Genomic DNA, 21,640 nt, shown 5'->3' on the forward strand with positions numbered 1-21,640 from the left:
AGAAACAAATACTTTGTCATGAGAAATGTGTCTATTAAATGTTCAAAGACAGATGATGTCTTCAATAAGGTCATTAAATATGTTACAGCTGTTACCTGCAAATCATTTGCAGTAATTTTAATGCTCTTGTATTTTTCTTATTCTATCATTTTTATGCATACCATTTAAGATGTACTTTTTTTGCAGGCATTGTTTAGAGCAATAAATCCTAGTTTATTTTATACTAATATTTTAGGTGGTTAGACATACAAACTGTCATAAATTTAATAAAATTATGTATAGTAAACAATTGCAAGTATTCAGTGTATGATACAGTTTAAAGACAAACAAAAATGAAGAATGAACCAATAGTAAAGAAGATATTAGCTAAAAAGTAAATGTAAAAGTTGTAATGAAGGCAAACTCAGTTGAGTATGCAGAAATATCTGAATACATGTTCACAAATTGATAAGTAAATAGTTTGTAATGAACTGCTGTGCATATTTTAGATACAAAAAAGTCTTTGATGTGAAAGACCACAGAAATTGTATTTAGTATAAGATTTTATTTAGAAAACCACAAGCAGATTAAGTGTCATTTGTCTTAACTACTTTCCAAGTAAATAGCTATAACTGAATTCAAAGCCAGTAATCACATGACAACACTGTGCTATTGTGTACCATACTCATTGCATTTAAAATCTAAGTAAATACAGGTAAGATGGTTCTGATTAGAAAACCCAATATGCAATTTGAACTTCCCATACATAGAGCTTTTTAGTGACCGGATATTTGAATCATTTGATCAAGAAACACGTGAGAAAAGTTACAAACAGATAAACAAGTGTATTACTTGTATATAGTTCACACTTCAAGTCACAACTAAAAATGATAGATGAGTTTTAGTATTTGTAGTTTGTAAAACTATATAAATTCACAACAATGTCTTACGTTTTATTTTCACTTTTTAAAATGGTGTTAACAGTCTGTTCCGTATAATACAAAATTTGTTGCATTACAAAATGATTTATCATATTTCCACAGTCCAGTAAAGTGCTTTAAGACAATTTTCAACCTTGACATTAGCTCTGCAGTTTATTTTCCATTGCAAAAGATTCCATCATAAGAATACCCTATCCAAAGCATACCACTCTTATCTGCTGGCTTTCATAATCAATTTATGTAAAAGCACTATGGTTAACAGCATTCATTTCAAATGTCCAATCTCACAAAATTCCATAGACAATGTATTTGACAACTCAACTGTTATGTGATTGTATGTAATAGCAATAATACCCATTTTATTCTCTTGATGTCATTGAAGAGATACCTTGTGTCACTTCTACATATAGAAATACTTCTTGTTTATGCTGCATATTGGAGCATGTAGCTGGCTTTGGCCTCTTACCTTTATGTGCTTGTTGTCTTACTTGTTACAATATACAACACTTACTTCACCTGGGATAAAAACTTGTTATAGGTCAATTCTTGAATGATCTGGGTCTTCCAAGTACTTTAAATTCCTTTACTTTCCAACACTATTAAAGTACAAGGGATTTTTCAGTCTTGGAAATTTTAAACCCCAAGTCTGAATACATACATCTTTATGACCTGAGAGAATGAATATTTTCCTTCATGAATATCTGTTACATACCTTTCCCAAAGGTGACCAATCTTCAGTAGTTTCAGAGTATTTACAAAATTAGAAGGAAAGATACAGTTCTGATACTTTATACTGACTGTGAATGTCGCATGATTTGGACATTCAAGATAATTTTAAAATATAACACGTTCGACCTTCTGTACACTTCTGTGCATCACTGCTATAAGATAAATACAAATATAACAAAACAGTGTGTTGTTAACTGAAAAAGCCTTACTTCTGTTTAATGGGACCCAGTAAGTCAAGTCCTGTCTTGATTTCTTCTTCAGGGTTAGAGGTTTCCACTGCAGTGCTAACCATGGCTACAAACCAGCCTTTTGCTGCTACTTGATGTGTGTAAGAAACCAAAGACACATAGATATCTGGAAAAACAAGATGAACTGTTAGCTTTCAGTAATATTACAATAAATATCCGTTAATTGGTAAACTTAAACCTCTCAAGGCTAATTTCTAATAAATATTTAATTCTTTCAGACACTGACTCAATAAAATAATACTCTTAACTAAAGTTAGTCAGTTTCTTATTAATATGTTAATTTTTAGAAGTTTGAAATTTGTTACACTAATAATATAAAAACAAATACACAAAACACAAATTAAGTTTGTAATGCTAACTGAAATGTATTATTCAATAACCTACTTACAATAAAAGATGTATACATGTTTTTTCTTCAAGAAATGTGTTATATATATAAAAATGGATTTTGAAGGTTTAAATAACATTAAAAATTATGTACAATATAACATGAATTATGTACAATATAACATATGAATTAAATATTTTCTTTTAAAAAGCATTATGAATTTACTAATGAACAGAGTTAATTATGTCAAACAAAAGTTTTTGAAGACAATATTCTAAAAACTGAAATTAGCAAGCTGAAGTTTACAAAAATAACAAAACTTCTAATTTTATTTTCTACAGGGCTATGGTTTGGCTCGAATTTCACGAAACACCTTCAAAGAAAGAAAAATAATAAACACTGATGGATTACTCAATGTCAACCAGCATATACAAGTTCAGGAAATGGTCAAGTTTTGTTTTTTTCTTTAGTAGGTTTAATTTATATAATTAAACTTTTTTTTTGTATGTATCTTTTATTACTCATACATGGCAATAACGAACCAAGATAAAACAAAAAAACATGCAACAAGATATTATGGGATTTTAAAATACAGCCCAAGTCTCAACTTTAGTACATTTAGAATGATTTTATTCAGCTTCTTAAAGGCATAAATCCATTACAAACTTTATAAATATTATAAATACATAAATCTTTACCCGAATGACGACCAACTTGTTTCTGGGGGATGATAATCTGACAAGATAAAGCATCCTTAGTGTTAGGAATTGGATGGTTCATTAAACAGATGCACCTAACTACCTGGAAAAGGAAATGAAAATATGCTTATATAAAACTACATCACATCCAGAGTACCTAAATCTTTAAGATATACTGATATTAACATACCAACCGTTAGAATTAATAACAGAGAAAAACAAAGGTAGAAGTAATACACACCCCTATGTAAAACAATCATATGGCACCACAACACATTTCAACAAAGAAAAACAAAGGTAGAAGTAATACACACCCCTATGTAAAACAATCATATGGCACCACAACACATTTCAACAAAGAAAAACAAAGGTAGAAGTAATACACACCCCTATGTAAAACAATCATATGGCACCACAACACATTTCAACAAAGAAAAACAAAGGTAGAAGTAATACACACCCCTATGTAAAACAATCATATGGCACCACAACACATTTCAACAAAGAAAAACAAAGGTAGAAGTAATACACACCCCTATGTAAAACAATCATATGGCACCACAACACATTTCAACAAAGAAAAACAAAGGTAGAAGTAATACACACCCCTATGTAAAACAATCATATGGCACCACAACACATTTCAACAAAGTAAATAACACTAAATCATACATAGAGAAATGTTAAATTTGTATTGTTAGCCACCTAACAAAGAAAAACACAAATAATTTTTTAAGACTTGACTACTGGCCTCCTAAGTCATATGCAATTTAATAATCAAAGGTTAAAAACATAAAAATGATTAGTAATAAAAACCTTAATCAGTTTACGATTTTATTGGTTTTTTGTTTGTTTGTTTTTTTGGCACACACAAATCATATACGACCAAAAACTAACTAAATTGGGAAACAAAATATTAAAATGACCATGCTGAGGACTTTGAAATTTGAAACCATAAATGTTTCAATATTTTATGACAAATAGACAAAAATGTCTATTAGGTAATGTCATATAAGAAGCTTGAAATACACAGCTGCATAATCTGACAGGTTCAAGCACATATCAAACTATGAATACATGCATATACTAGGAATAATATTTTATCATATAATCATATACCTAATGAATTAGAATATTTCATATTTAAGCATTAATATGAGCAACTCAACTAAAATTATTTTTATCATTCCATGAGCTAAAGATATTTTCTGTAAAGTTTAAAGAAATGTTAGAGCTGATGTGTACATGACATTGACAGGTAATTGTTTAACTCTGGAAGATCATAACACTGAAAGTTGATTATGCAAATTTCTCAATTAAAAACAAATGCTCTAGTAATACTGATACTTCTCTATGCAACTATGAATTGAAACTTTCCCAGTTAGAGTGCAACTAATGGTCACAGGTGGTGGATAAAATCAGTGTAGATAAGTGGAAATGAACGCATTAGGTGCAGCCTAATCTTTATGTCCAAATGGTTAATGAAAACAAGATGCCAAGGAAAAAGTAAGGATGTTTAATGTGATAAGAAGACACCAGGAACAAATTGTGGGAAGAAAGTGAAAATCATAGAGTAAGCCAATGGGATCATAAGCTAAAAACAAATGGTAATAGCAGGAATCTGCCCAGGAATAAAGAAACATGAGTGGGCACCAAGGAAAGAAGCCATACAGGCAACAGAACAAAATGTTACATGAATTTTTAAAAATATATTTAATTAAAACAAACATCAATAAATACATAATAGTAAATCCATTAAACTTCTCATAAGACAATCCCTTCATGCCACATACCATTTTTAGTAACCCTCCTCTGAACCCTTTCCAAAAATTCAATGTCTTTCTTATGGTAAGGAGATCAAGACTGAACACAACACTAAATGTAGCCTAACCAGTGACTTATACAAAGCAAATATAACCTCTTTTAGACTTGTATTCAATATTTCTATACATACAACCTAATATTCTATTTACCCTACCACTAGCAAAAACACTGCTTGAATGGCTCAGGAGACTGATCAACCATAAAACCAAGAACCTCTCATGACAATGTTAAGGTTATTCCCATCTAATGTGTACTTATAATTCAAATTATAGTAAGACACTTACAGTATCTTGCAATTATCTTAATAAAAACACATTTAACACTTATTTTCCCAACTCACTAAATAATCTAAGTCCTTTTGTAAAGCACTAAGCACCCTTGTCACAGATAGCAACCCTCATGACCTGGATATAGTCAATAAATTTATGTAGCTTATAACTCCTTCATCTGTATCATTAATATAAATCAAAAAGAGCAACGGTCCTAAGATTGAGCCCTGAGGTACATCACTTGTAACATCAATCTAGTTTGACTGAACTCCATTTGCAACAACTCTCTGCCTTCTTTCATCTACCCAATTAAATTAAATTATCCCCCATCTATCCAATTAACTAACTAATCCTCTATCAAAGATGTTTATTTACAAACCTTTTATGTGGCACTTTGTCAAATGTTTTATGAAAATGCAGATACATGAAATGTACACCATTAACCTTATCTACATATGCAGTACCATTATCAAAGCATGTCAAGAAATTTGAAAGGTAAGATTTTCCCCTTACTAAAACCATAGACTATCCAATAAAATTCTGAACTTTGTTAAAAGACTTTGCAAAGTATCTTCTATCAGACTTCCCAAAACTTTTCCAGCAACTGCTGTAGGACTAGTAAGTCTATAAGTAAGACTTAATAATGGAATAAAATAGAAACTGTACAAAGAATGGAGACTACACAATGGAAATAAAGAACAAAACACTTGAAATCTGTTTGTGGCTATCAAGATCCCCATCAACCTAAACAGAGTTGGCATCCACATGAGGAATTCTGGACAAAAACCAAAGGAGGAGCATGAACACAGAGTTGGCATCCACATGAGGAATTCTGGACAAAACCAAAGGAGGAGCATGAACAATGGATAAACACCAATAAAAACCCAAGATGGGTCCACCTGCACCTGTGGTCTGTGAGATAGCACTAGTCATTGGTGTGACCCCAAAGTGGTAACATTAGCTTCGGAAAGCAACTGGAATAAACTGAGAAAAATGAAAGCAAGTTGAAAACTTTAAAAATGCAAAAATGAGGAAGTTATAACAAATGAAGACCACTTCATGAGTACACTAAGTCAAAAATGACACAATAAAGAATAACAAAAAAAAAATTGGGATACATGTGCTGCCAAATAAAAAGTGACAATTTAGTAAAAGCACATGTGAGTGTACACATGGAGGGATTGCATGCACCATGTGAGTGTATACATGGAGGGATTGCATGCACCATGTGAGTGTATACATGGAGGGATTGCATGTGAGTGTACCATGGAGGGAGTGTATGCACCATGTGAGTGTACATGGAGGGATTGCATGCACCATGTGAGTGTATACATGGAGGGATTGCATGCACCATGTGAGTGTATACATGGAGGGATTGCATGCACCATGTGAGTGTACACATGGAGGGATTGCATGCACCATGTGAGTGTACACATGGAGGGATTGCATGCACCATGTGAGTGTACACATGGAGGGATTGCATGCACCATGTGAGTGTACACATGGAGGGATTGCATGCACCATGTGAGTGTACACATGGAGGGATTGCATGCACCATGAGTGTACACATGAGGATTGCATACACATGGAGGGATTGCATGCACCATGTGAGTGTACACATGGAGGGATTGCATGCACCATGTGAGTGTACACATGGAGGGATTGCATGCACCATGAGTGAGTGGAGGGATTGCATGCACCATGTGAGTGTACATGGAGGGATGTACATGGAGGGAGGGATTGCATGCACCATGTGAGTGTACACATGTGAGTGTGATGTACACATGGAGGGATTGCATGCACCATGTGAGTGTACACATGGAGGGATGCATGCACCATGTGAGTGTATACATGGAGGCACCATGCACCATGTGAGTGTACACATGGAGGGATTGCATGCACCATGTGAGTGTACACATGGAGGGATTGCATGCACCAGGGATGTGAGTGAGTGTACACATGGAGGGATTGCATGCACCATGGAGGGATTGCATGCACCATGTGAGTGTACACATGGAGGATTGCATGCACCATGTGAGTGTACACATGGAGGGATTGCATGCACCATGTGAGTGTACACATGGAGGGATTGCATGCACCATGTGAGTGTATACATGGAGGGATTGCAGTGCATGCACCATGTGAGTGTATATGGAGGGATTGCATGCATGTACACATGGAGGGATGCATGCACCATGCGAGGGGAGGATTGCACCATGCAGTGTACACATGGAGGATTGCATGCACCATGCGAGTGTACACATGGAGGGATTGCATGCACCATGCACACATGGAGGATACACATGCACCATGCAGTGTACACATGGAGGGATTGCACCATGCGACACATGGAGGGATCGCATGCACCATGCATGTATACATGGAGGGATTGCATGCACCATGTGAGTGTATACATGGAGGGATTGCATGCACCATGTGAGTGTATACATGGAGGGATTGCATGCACCATGTGAGTGTATACATGGAGGGATTGCATGCACCATGCGAGTGTATGATCTTATTGGTGAAGAAGATGCATAATGCTTTACATGAGACAAGTTGGTTCCACTTGATTCCAATAGGAGGTAGCAGAAGGGTCATGGCACAAACAGAAATATTTGCATGGGGTAACAATGAACTAGAACAGCTAATATTGTGAGCAGATTGAAGTATTGTACTGAAACTACTACATTGTAGGTTTTCTTCAGGAATGTATATGAAAGATTTTGAGTAAACGGAAAACTGGTTCCATTTAGTTTGTTTTTCACAATATTAATTCAAATATACTATAGAGCTTTTTTGTTTTGTTTTTTTAAATCAAAGCTACAATTCAGCTATTTGCTGTAATTACCTCGTAGAATCCAACCCCAGATTTTAGCATTATGTCTCTAAGTTTACCTCTGTCCCACCAGAAGTCACTACTATACAGACATTTCTACCTACTGAACCATATAAATTTATATTTATTTACAGTTCAATTTCCTAATGACTTACCTGACCCACTTTTTCTACCCTATCAGGAACATATGATGGGTCACAATAAACCTGTTTACATCTTGCAGTTTCATTTCCAGAACGAACACCAACTACTTTTCCATTTTCCATTACTATTTCATCAATTGATTTGTCCAGCATGTATGTACCTCCATAAATAGCACTTAGCCTAAGGAAATGGTAATAATAATGATAATAATACTTTATTGAACTTTAACAATAATTAAATGAACAATTTTTTCTTGGTCAAATACAATGTAAAAAACATTAATACAAAATTCTAAATTAGATAATTTAAACTTTTACATGAAATTATACAAAAATACAAAATATTTTTATATTACTTTTTCTGCTTGGAGTTGGTTTGAATGTGTGTGTTTTTTTTCAAAGTGGGATGCCCAAACTTAGTGTTTGTTTTAAAGAATATTTAATACCTAAGCTATTTGCACTTTTAATGATTCAGAGAAATGTAATGTTGCATTTCTTGGCTTTTCCATAAAGCTGTCCTCAATTTTGAAGGAAAAGCAGCACGTCAACATTCGTACTACCAACTTATGAGCTACTCTAATCAAATAGTGGGATTTTACCATCATTCTTGTAACCAAAGTCACAAAGTGCAAAGCTCGATTCATTTGTCTCAATAGTAACAGAGAACAAACTACAAAATCTTAGGTTTACAAGCCAGCACACTAATCACTGGGCCTTACTCAATTTCTTTTTATAAAAGGAGAAAATATTTGTTACTTTAGGGTAACCAGTAAAAAAATACATATATCATAATGGTAACTTTTATATTACTCATTGTAAATGTTCTGTGTACCTCATCTGCACTTCTAAAATTTAAGCCCATGTATTTGAATGAAATCAAACAATTAATAAAAGATATTTCATTATGAAATATAGGAAAAATATTTTGCAATGTGACTGAGACCTGTTTTTCCTAGTTATAAAAATCTAAAGAATAATAAATTGCAAGGGCTGTTTTTAGGTATGATTTCATTACTTTATATTAGTAATATTTTCATACAATAAACTCACTAATATTACTTTTAATGTATCTTACATCACCTTGCTTATTTTAGAAAAATATAACCCTTGTTATAATACATGCTTAAAATTGCATAAGTTATTTAAGTGTATTTAAGTATTTCATTATTCAGAAAAAAGAAGTTAAACAAACATAACAGATCAAATAATGTAATATTTGATCTGTTAAATAAGATCCAATTTTAAAAAGATTAAATCTTCAAAATTTTAGCACACAATTCCAAAATTATACACTAGAAGTTAGCCATTATCACATCACAACATATGCAATTTTGGCAACAACAAAAACCTTCAACAATACATTGTAGAGGATTACAGTTGTAAACAGGTCCAGTAATCTTTGAATACCAACCTTGCAAAACCTTGTGGTAGCTCTCCCAGTCCATAGAGTGGATAGAGATAAGGACTTTTCCCATATCGAGCAAGAGAATCACTGTAAAGTTTGATTCTCTCAATCATCTCTAAGCAAGGCTTGTTAAGATACCTAAAAAATATTAGAAAAAATAATGAAATCTAACCTCATCTGTTTGCAGATATTAATATGAGCATAAGGAAGAAAAAGTTATATGAACTAATTAAAAGCCATAAAATATACATCCACACACAATGAAATGTTTTCATCTAACACTTGAGGAAAGATAACTACATGATTTCTTTAGTTACTTGTAAAGGAGTGATGACACAAAAGGTCCTTCAATCTATTGACAGGTAAAACTCTTTCTACAATCTTTTACGTTAAACATTCCAATAAATTACAAAGTAATTACACTGACATACTCATCATCTCTGTATAAAGACAAGGCATGACCCGTGAAATCAGCAGTATCTTTATACAAAGTAATGACACTGACATACTCATCATCTCTGTATAAAGCCAAGGCATGACCCGTGAAATCAGCAGTATCTTTATACAAAGTAATGACACTGACATACTCATCATCTCTGTATAAAGCCAAGGCATGACCCGTGAAATCAGCAGTATCTTTATACAAAGTAATGACACTGACATACTCATCATCTCTGTATAAAGCCAAGGCATGACCCGTGAAATGAAATCAGCAGTATCTTTATACAAAGTAATTACACTGACATACTCATCATCTCTGTATAAAGCCAAGGCATGACCCGTGAAATCAGCAGTATCTTTATACAAAGTAATTACACTGACATACTCATCATCTCTGTATAAAGCCAAGGCATGACCCGTGAAATCAGCAGTATCTTTATCTAAACCAAACTTTTCATACAGGTGAGCTGCAGTTGTCTGGTTAGGATCAATATCCTTCCAGGTCTTGGGATCGGTCAAGTTAAAATCTTGAACGTATACTAAGAAATTACGAAATCTCCTCTTCTCAAACATGCCCATCAAACCTTTAAAAAAATAAACAAGTTGTGTGTTATTTGCATACACCTTGCAGCAAAAACAGTTTTTACTAAACCAGTGTTCAACATTAAAAATAATGAGATAGAGGCAAGAATTGCATTTGTGTTTTTCTTTTTCTTTAATTTTACATAACTATACAAGGTCTATCTGCACTGGCTGCCTCCCTAATTTTAAGTTAAAGACTAAAGAGAGGGAAGCTAGTCATCACCACACACAACCAACACTTAGGCTACTCTTTTACCAATAAACAGTGGGATTGAATGTCACATTAAAATGCCACTACAACCAAAAGGGGTGAACATGTATGGTGGAACAGGGAAAAATGCTTTGGACCAGTTTCCAGAGCAGCACAACAGTCCCATGGTGATTTAACTTAATGCTGAGAATTTGTTTTATTTTTAACTTACTGATACACTCGCACATTTGAGTTTTTGGTTTTTAATGGTAACATTGTGATATAAATTTCTCAAGCTTAAGATATCCAAATTTGAAAACAGAAAATAATTTAATAGCCAAAGTTATTTTGTTTTACAGAACATAGTTTGTTTCAAAAATTCCATGATTGTGGTATCAAACTGTACAAAACACCTTTGGGAATATATTCCACTTGTAATAAGTTAATCTATTTAATTATGTATTAAATTCATTATGTATTATTTAGTAATTACTGAGCGAATATACATTTAGAATTTTTAATGGTGTTAAATGTATATTTTTGAATGATGTGTTTTTTTATGAAAACAGTGTTTTATGTACATTTTATTTGTAAAATAATTTTATGAAAATGGCCCTGAGGTGGTAATCTATTAAAGGCACTACCCTGAATGGCCTACTGTTAAAAATCATTACCTTCTGTGTGTGTATGAGGAAGACACTTCTCAAAAAAACTGAGTTTGAAACTACTGAAGTAAATGTCACACATTAACCTGTCACCTTACCACTTGTTCCAGGAAAGTGGAAACTGTAAACAGGCAAATTTGATCCACAAAACTGTGCTTGGACACTACTTTTCAAATGTACATTTAAAAAGTAGCTCATACAATAATATATTCACTTGGAATGTTCTACAAACTTGTGTTATGAAATAACACGTTACTTTAACCTTGTTCTTTTAACACAACCATGAAACTAAACATATGTATACCCACACACACACACACACACACACACACACTAAGTCCTCCAGAAATTCTACCCACATTGACAAACTGCCCAAATTTAGTAGTATAACAAGCTTTTATAACTTCAAACAAATATTACACATAAAAAACTTAAGTATAAATAAGCCATACAAAGAATTCCACTTGAACCAAAATATATATATATATATATATATATATATATTTCTCATTATGAATAGTGCCACTATATTTATGGTACCTAAAACTGCTTATAATTATATATCTTTCAAGCTACACCAAAAATCTGTAACCGAATGCAAGCTATTTCACATAACAAATGCAAACAAATATATATTCTGCATAAAAACATCATTTCCTATTGGAAGACTTATCATGATTTCAACCACAATTAAAAGAAAATCAAAACTGTCAGGTAAAGCACTGCAAGATAAAAATAGTATTCAATGATTACCGACAAGTTAAAGGTCCAAATAAACTTTATTCCCTGGTTTCAGAACATTAAACAACAATTAAACATTTTCTTTGAGGACTTGATTTTAATACTTATAAAGAGACAATTAAAATGTGTATTATTTACCCTAATTTAGTCTGCTATTACACATCACATTATATTACTTTAAAATCACTATTCTGATCATTTAGTCTTAAAGTAAATATTAAAACTACATGAAAAAACATTATCTATAAATTTTCACCAACCTAAAATTCTTCAATTTCAATGTGAGAAAAAAATTAATTTTTTTTATTTTCTTTTTCAGCAAATAAATTCATAGCAACAATATTGATAATTGGTGGCTGAACAAAAATTGATGAAAGAAAACAGCTGTTCAGTGTTTCAAGTCTTCAGTGATTAATTTTTAACATGGAAATACATACATACCATATGCTTAAAAATTGGGAAAGATGCTGCATCAAACCACTAACCCCTTACAAGTTAATGAACTTGTCTCCCTAAATGACTTAATTTTTAGTCAAACTAATATATTATGCAATATCTGAGATATTCTTTTAGATTTTGAGAAAAAGCAAACAAACTCAAGCGTAGCAAAATGACTTGTCTACTATGCTAAACGGTTTGACTTTGCTGTCTATATATGTATACACATAAACAATCTAGAATTGTACATGACCACAGACTTAACCCTTTCTCAACAAACTGTACTTTAAAGAAACTCGCAGCCCTCATGTAACAACAGAAATATACATACTATAACTCTGTAAGCACTTAATGTAGTTTAATGAAATTTGACAAGCTTTAAATAAACAAGTCTTTTGTAGCCAAAAAGTTCCGAGATTTTAAGTACCGTCATTAAATGTCTGTAAACAGGCGGAGTTAAAGTGTGACTGCTCCAAATGCAAAGTGATTTTCATGATATTCATGTGAAAATTCCAAAATTTAGAGTTGAATAACCTCCCAAACTTCTTAACATCAAATTATATTAAAAAAACTATATACTGTATGTTACTTTCTCTACCATAGCTCTATATGTGATGGGACAAATCAACCAACCTCGTAAGCATCACTAAATTAAATAGTAAATCTAAATTACACTTCTCTCTAGGATGACTAAATTGTAAAAGAAAATCCCCAACTGTTTATCCCAAGTAGCTTAACACACAGTATACATCTATTTATACTTAATTTTGTTTTTATTGACCTTTGAACCACATTTTGTTCATAATCTCACCATAAGAGTTGAAAATGTAGCTCTTGTTACCATTTCAGATTACATAATGTAGGAGCTGCTTGACAACATACCTTGGGAAAAATGTTCTTTTGTTCATTATCTAGCATGATCAGTTTATATTTTAGTTACTTTTTATGGTAATAAATAATACACATAAAACCAAAAAGTACAGTATTTACAACATGATTTTTTTTATTCTGTAGACTTAACCCTACTTTTAATAATAAACTAAAAATTGTAAAACTACATTAAACAAGTTTTATTTAATAAAATAATACAACTAAGAACACCAAATAACAAACAATATCCTATAACTAATTATTTTTGGCTTTCTACCCATGAAATGAAGGAGTCTATAACATCCAGCTAAGCTTAACAACACAATTCCCCTCAATGAGAACAAATTTGATATTAAACTTCATAATAGACAATGCCCTGTACATAAAAACAATGTAATCAGTCATTTTATGGATTATGTCCTTGATTCTCTACTAGTTATATATAATATAAAACATCAGAGGACTATTAGCAATTTGTGAAGTAGAGGATGTGATAAGATGCCCAATTTTCTAGTGTATGGGCCCATAAACAAAAAAGATTGAAGGATATAAACATTATACTCTGCTCAAGTAATATTTATGTTATAATAAATATCTCATTAAATTCCATATTTCTTGGAAGGGTCGTACACAGAAGAGACAAAAACCCTAAAGGTCAATGTCACAGTTCTCTTACTAAGGGAAAAAAGATCTTTTAAAAATGTTTCCTTATAAAATAAAGAAATAAAACTTACATAATATTAAAAGATGATTAACTGTTCTTTTATGCCAAGTTTATTTGCATATTTTAATAATAAAGTAGTTTAATTATATTTTTTTAACGTAACTCTAAGAGATTGCGACATGCATTTTGATCTACCTAATATGATAGGGTTAGCATCAAAACTGTTTTACACTTTCAAGTTTATTACTAAAACTGGTTTTGATAAGTCAACCTCAATCCTGCATATGAAACTAAATATTCTTGTTTTAAATACCGATGTGTATTATTTTACCATATGATTGAAAATTTTGTTTTTTCCCATTGATAACACAAACAAGAAAATTAATCCACTGAATTATCCTTACAAAATTAACAAATGTAACTTCCATGAAGACTTGTATTTAGAGATCAGATTTGTTTTTAATCAAGCTTAAGTCCTCTGTACCCTTGTTAATTAATGTATAAGTATATATAAATTTTGAAATTAATTTAATCTACCTAAAAGAATCTTAATCTATATACTTGAACACATAGTATATCTACATTTGCCAAGTTAAAAGATCACACTTGTTAGGGGGTGAATTCAAGTAGCTTACAAGTCACTTATTCTAAATTTACTTCCAGAAACAACTAGAGCAAAGATAATTAAAGTTTCAAAAGATTACAGGTCTGCATAAACTAATAGTTATGCCAAACACACACAATTAAAAATAGATTATTTCTTACTTGAGGCCAAAGCTTCTTTCTCATCTGCAGGAACCTTTGAAATCTTTCCTCCTTTGTACACGTAACTACCTTCCACTGATTTGAATTCTAAGTAGCGAGTTACTCCTGTATGGATGAGTAACTTTACCAACTGGCCTAGAAGAAGATTAAGAGAGTACAGTGAACTCTTCAAAACATTTATGAAGAGCACATTTATTGCATGTAAATAATTTCTGAAACATGACACAATGCACACATGCCTCTCAGTGATTAAAGTCCTACACCATACAGCTTTAAATTATGTTTATATTGTACATCAAGTATGACTGTACGGAACCATGATGCTATTTAATTTGTACATACTTTACCTTTCCAAGATAACATGAAATTCTGGAATAACCATTTCAGTCAACACTAAACACTTACAACTATTAAAGTATTGTGTAAATGAGAGAAATTTCACTCCTCGAGGTTTTATTACCACAGTTCCCTAACAAAATGTTATTACTAAACAGACATCTCATCTAATATGTAGGGTGATAACAAAAAATAAATTCACCAAATTGTTTTTAAATATGAGAATACAAGAAATGTAAAAAACATGCAAGTTATGTAATATCAAAAAGTGGATCTCTACAAGTAAAAATCAGATGTTATTGTTTTTATTCTGTATGTATAGTGACTTAGCAAATCAAAAGTGAAACATAGTTGATTAAGGTAAATAAAATTCATCTGTTGTATGCTATGCTAAATATACGGTGCTGCTATTTATACTGTTGATAGAACTGAAAAACAAGTCAATATTAAAAATGCTTTACAAATATTATTCATTAATTATAATAGATGTATCTGAATATAATAACTTACACAAAAAACTAAAGATTCACATTTACAAGTATAATGCCTAACATATCAGGAACAGAAAGTTCCATGTGAACCTACAAAAATAGCCAACCACACCTTAAGCCCTCACATGATTTTATTTCAAGGAAAGCTAGGGTATAGGCAAGTTTTTTTGGGAGTTTTTCTTTTTCATGTATATAACAAGTCAACAAAATTATTTCCCTGTACTAACACATTATGCAATGAACATAATTTGAGAAATGTATAAACATGCTTGTACTCTTAAAACAAATGTGGAAAACAAATAAGCCATGAAGTGTATTGTTTGCTGAAAATACAAGCAAAACACTGCTGTAACAAGACTGTCTGCGTGTGTGTGTGTGTGTGTGTGTGTGTGTGCATGCGTGCGCGTGTGTGTGTGCATGCGTGCATGTCAACCAAATAACAGAAGGAGTGAGAAGGAAACCTGAATGTTTTATGCATGAAATACTGAAAATGAAAACATTTGTTACACCTGCACAGAAATAGACTAAATTTAAAAAATTCCTGTATTAATAGAAGGATGGAAACATATATTCACATATCACACAGAAATAACTATAACAGTAGATTACTGTTCACAAAACATGTGGAATCACTGTAGTAGCTGGAATATTGTGGATGTGTGCATTAAAACTTGCGAGACCATTATTACATAAAAATTCCTCTTAAAAAAAATAAACTTTATATTAGTGTATAGACCATTACTGAAAATTTTATTATAATTAAAAGGAAAGTTTATATTTAAACTGTTTATGGAAATAATCACGAAATATCTTGAACTGCTGTTTTCTACAAAATATGGTACCAAGGCAAACACAGATTAAAACATCTCTTTGTCTAAACAAAATTAGTTTGGTATATATGTAAAGAGAGTCAGTTGTGTTCTTGAGGAATTATCAAATAAACAGGATATTTGTAAAATATCAATTGTTTTTTTAGTGTGAATCAATCACACTATGAATAAATATTTATATTCTTATATACTGAACATTAAGTTTCAACTTTTGAACATAACTGAAAAACATGTCAGCCTTGAGGCTATCTTTCATGCATGATACCACAAAGAGATACCATCATACACCTTCATGTATAACACACACACACACACACACACACTAGATGCACTTCTATATTCTGTGAAAGTGTTCTGTTTCAACAGTACATAAAACCAAAGTTAATAATAAAAAATGTTATTTCTTGCTTTTGACGTTCGTGTCATGTTGTAGTCTACAATCAGACTGCATAATTCTCGTCATGAATCACGGCATATAAACATTTTACTAGTGCACTGACAGTGCAAATTGTGACGTTAAGAATCCCACATGTGACACGTCATTCTCATGTCTACTGACTGACTGATGGATAACACTACCCTTTAAGGGAAACAATGGATATTTAATCGTAAGTACAACTGGGCTTATCTGTCCTATACACAAAATTTTTTGGGTCAGTTAATAAATCTAAGGAAACACCAATTAATGTTATGATATACAAATTGTTCTGTGTTTAACTTCGTCATGTGAAATCACTATGAAGTTAAGATCACAGGCCTCAAGATAGTAGAAAAATTACTTTATTAAGTATGTACCAAGTCCATACATTAATGATTAACAAACTACCTCTTATCAAGTTATAAATTTACTTTAAATATTTCAAAAGGTCATACATGTTCAACATCGCATGTGTAGGTAATAAAAGTTATACATTCTGAAATAATTATTAGTTCCAACTAATTATAAAATGTAGAAATTACAAGTAGCTTAATTTTAACCCAAAACTCAATTTCTTTTCACATCTATCTAAACATTTCCCAGACCATTAAGTTAAATTAAAGCAACTACAGTATAATTTCAAATTCACTGCTTTAGATAAACAAACCTGCTTCAAATACTGAGATATTTGTTTATATATCAAATATATATTATTGTTAAAAGGCCTTATTCCTGTTACAATTACATTTTATACAGTATGCCTCAGTTAAGTTATTCATCAAAATCTGTGTACATTTCAAGTAATACTTATGTAAGTCAATTTCACCAATATAAAGTGTTTTGAACATAGCTAAACTGAACATTTTAGTTGGAACAACTATATAACTTAATACATTAAATTCATTTTAAATATATGGGCACCTTTACTTCTTTAAATATATGGACACCTTTACTTCTTTAAATATATGGGCACCTTTACTTCTTTAAATATATGGGCACCTTTACTTCTTTAAATATATGGGCACCTTTACTTCTTTAAATATATGGGCACCTTTACTTCTTTAAATATATGGGCACCTTTACTTCTTTAAATATATGGACACCTTTACTTCTTTAAATATATGGACACCTTTACTGGACACCTTTACTTCTTTAAATATATGGACACCTTTACTTCTTTAAATATATGGACACCTTTACTTCTTTCCTCATTGTTTTGTTCATGCAACTTTTCACACTCCACTTAATTTTACACAATTTGCAAAAATGTCTTAAAAGTCTAAATTATCAAACTTACCATTAGCCATTAGAAATTTTGGTATAAGATCGACATTCCAGTCTCTAGATCTACCATATTCCTCCAAATGAGTGACAGGCATATTGAATTTTTCAAAAAGCTCCTCTAATGGGGTAATTGATGCACTTTCACCTCCATAATACTTGTTCCTATCCATATGCAAGACTTTCTTCCCACTTACAGAAAGCATTCCACTCAAAATACATTCCTAAAAAATTATAAATTATGTAAATATAAATATTATACTCAACATTGTTGTATAAGCGTTACTAGTACAAAACTTAAAACCACTAGAGGAAAAGTTACAAAGTATTATTTCATACAGTTTGACATTCCAAGTACACTCAAGCTTCTTGAACATGGCAAGTAAGACTTTTCATACAATACTATGCAACAAAGGCTGGGGGTACAACATACTGGCTGTGTAGACAACATAATAAACTTGACTTACCAGTACTGAAATTCTTTAGAGGTTAATGCTTATGTAAATAAGAATAATAATGTTGATTTGGTGTATCCATATTTTTAGAAGACATTTGATAAATGCTATACAAAAAGTATATCCCAAAAAATTCTATTTCTTAGATACAAGAGATAAGTTAATTTGGACTGAAAAATGGCTGGAAGGAAGAAGGCAGAGGTTTATTATAACTAGACTCCAATTAAAACTGGATTAATGCCACAAGACAGGTACCTCAAGACTCAGTGTTATGGACTTTTGTTTGTTCTTTCTCAGTTACACTAATGGCACAGATGTTCAATGAACTAATTTTTTTATTGTATCAATAACTTAAAATTATTTAACATATCCAACTATCATGTCATATATAAAACATGTTACTTTTGTTATTTCTGAGGGGATGCAATTAGTGTGATACTTAAGGATTCATTTTAAATTTGTAATATTGTATCACTCAACTGCAATATTTCAAAATCAACAGTTATAATACAAGTCAGTACTGCTTAGTATTTCTCTTTTTCCATGTGTCTACCGAGTCATAGTGACTGACCCACTATATGAAAATTAAAGTTGGGTGGGTGGTGAAGGAGATTAAGTATATTTAGTGCTTCTGGGATACGATACCTGAAAAGTGTGGGGGATTTTTATATTTTAACTAAAAGATTTAGATGCAGTAATTAAAAGTGACATAAGTCCTTCTACAGTGCATTAAGGTAAAGAAGTCCAATTATATAAAAGGTGGATATCTAACAATAGCAAGAAAGTAATGACAACCATAAGAATCTTCACGTGATATACACCACCAACAGTTACAGGCAAAACTGTTAACTCCAGAGAAAACCCAAGTTGTTTAAAGTGAAGCTGGTCAGTCCTACTAGTCAAGATACTCTCAGCAACAGTCCCCACAACATCACATTAGGATATCTGAATATTCCATAACGAGGAACAATTTAAACATTGTGTGTGGTAGTGAGAACTTAAGACTGAACAGTCTTCAAAAGATGACTTCCAGTCTCCTATCAAAATGGAAGAAAAAAAGGAATAATACCAGAAAAGACTGAAAGTTTCACTTTTTGGGACCCCAAACAACAAACACAAGAGTGAAGAACTCAAATATTAGAAATATTTTATCACTCATTAATAAAACTGGGAACTGAGATAATGGTTAATGAGCTTTGTGTCCAACCATCATAACATGAATTTTTATCAGATTAAATTTGTGTATAACCACTGATAATTAATACAGTGCAAACTCACTGAGAACAATTTCTCATGATAATGAATAACAAGAAACTAAACATTTAATGCTTTCATGATGTGGCAGGGGGTCAAAAGCCATATCACATTTGTTGATTTGTATTCACAATTTTATTGAACTACTATTTTATAAATTTATGTCAATAAGTTCTGGAATCAAACTGTAGCTTGTAATTCAAACATTAATATTATATATTACTTAATTTCTTAAAAGTAAATATTAAAAGAACACATTCAAATATAGGTTTCAGTGAGTCACATAATATGTTGAAGACAGCACTTTCAAATTAGATGTTTGTAATGCCAAAATACTTATTCTCTAGTTTCATACAAATAAGAAATTCAAATTACTGATATTGACAAGCTAGAATTTAAAATAAGAACCTCATATCTTATTTTGCTGAGATGTGGCTTATGTACTGAATCAAACACAGTAGCACCATTCAACACTTTCCATATTTTTGAAATGGTCCCTTATATTTTCTTACTACAATATATGACATGTGAATAACCAATCAACAGCTTAGAACATCTTCAGAGTGGTTTTCTCAGCCATTTCAATCTGTGGAAAGGCTACCATGCTCTCTCAATCCAAGATTTCAATGAGGTAGATTGTCTTTAGTCCACTCAAAGTTTTTTTTTTTTTTTTAAGTCTAAATATATCTTAGTTACTGAGCTTAAGAAATTATAATGGAATTCTATGATATCAGTATAATTTTTTTTATCATTTTATAGTTATTTAACTGCATTTGTAAAACCTTGAAAATTTTTGTTTGATATCCTCTGCATGCAAAATTTTGAAAGACTTAGCAACCTATGCCCAGCAGCAACTGAGAACAAAGGTGGTAGTGAGAAGAAATAATTGTTTGCTTTATATCTATGAAAGCTGTACATGTTTGCTTGGCATGACTAGAAGGTTAATATAGTAAAAAATAAATATATATATGTAAATATATAGTGTTATGAGACAAACTACCTTGACTCAACATTTGTACTTGTGTTATAATACGTAGTCATCCAAGCATGAAAAACAGCATAATTCATATAATCATTTCCAAATTATTTTATGATGGTTATGAGGTTGGTTAAGTGACAGACCCCTACATACAGTACAGAAAATAATAATAGACTTACTAAAAACAAACATTTGAAATACATTTAAGAGGTTATAGAGATCACAAATAAGATTTTTGGGACAAAGAATATGTTTTTTTTTAATCTTAACATGAAATCACTTTGCACTCACATTAGTAACAAAACACTATTTTCACAAACATATCATTAACAAAAATATTTCATTTATAAAATCTGATTTTTGATTTGCACAATATTTGTAACCTTTAAAAAACATCTACAAAATTTTGTAAAAATACACATGTTGTATCAAAAGTTATAGTGCAAATACTTAATGTGTTCAAATGTGTAGACAAATGCGTATATTATAAAAAGCCCATAGCAAAAGGTTTAACTGCTAGCAATTCAATTTGCCAAAATATAAAAATTTGAATTTAGGGTTAAAGTTAAAAGCATCATTTTTTTTCTTCTAATTTCAAAATCTAAGCAATGCAGGCCCACATTTATTGGTCATTATGTAGACAAAAAGTTTGTGTGTTAAGGTAAAGACCAAATGCTTTGAAATAAGAATTCAGTATCACAACTTATATCAAGCAAGTACACCAAGTATGACAATCATAAAACTAGCATACCGATTAACATAGCTGTTCTGTATCTCAAGTTTTGTATAAGACTACACACAAGGAAACTTGTGTCCCTAACTGACTGTAAAAATGTG

The 21,640-nt window shown here is 31.5% G+C and overlaps 1 protein-coding gene across 1 annotated transcript in view; it reads right to left on the reverse strand.

The window, feature by feature from the left end:
* LOC143256519 (rab GDP dissociation inhibitor beta-like) overlaps window positions 1–21,640 on the reverse strand; it is a 31,042-nt gene that overhangs the window by 1,961 nt on the left and 7,441 nt on the right. The window contains exons 2-8 of the mRNA XM_076513858.1: window positions 18,132–18,339; window positions 14,760–14,894; window positions 10,230–10,428; window positions 9,410–9,541; window positions 8,011–8,179; window positions 2,924–3,026; window positions 1,859–2,003 (exon numbers count right to left, since the gene is read on the reverse strand). Coding sequence (XP_076369973.1) covers window positions 1,859–2,003; window positions 2,924–3,026; window positions 8,011–8,179; window positions 9,410–9,541; window positions 10,230–10,428; window positions 14,760–14,894; window positions 18,132–18,339 — 1,091 coding nt within the window. The remainder of the gene's footprint in view (window positions 1–1,858; window positions 2,004–2,923; window positions 3,027–8,010; window positions 8,180–9,409; window positions 9,542–10,229; window positions 10,429–14,759; window positions 14,895–18,131; window positions 18,340–21,640) is intronic.

Source organism: Tachypleus tridentatus, chromosome 7 (genome assembly GCF_004210375.1).
Source record: "Tachypleus tridentatus isolate NWPU-2018 chromosome 7, ASM421037v1, whole genome shotgun sequence".
In the NCBI taxonomy this organism is placed as follows: domain Eukaryota; kingdom Metazoa; phylum Arthropoda; class Merostomata; order Xiphosura; family Limulidae; genus Tachypleus; species Tachypleus tridentatus.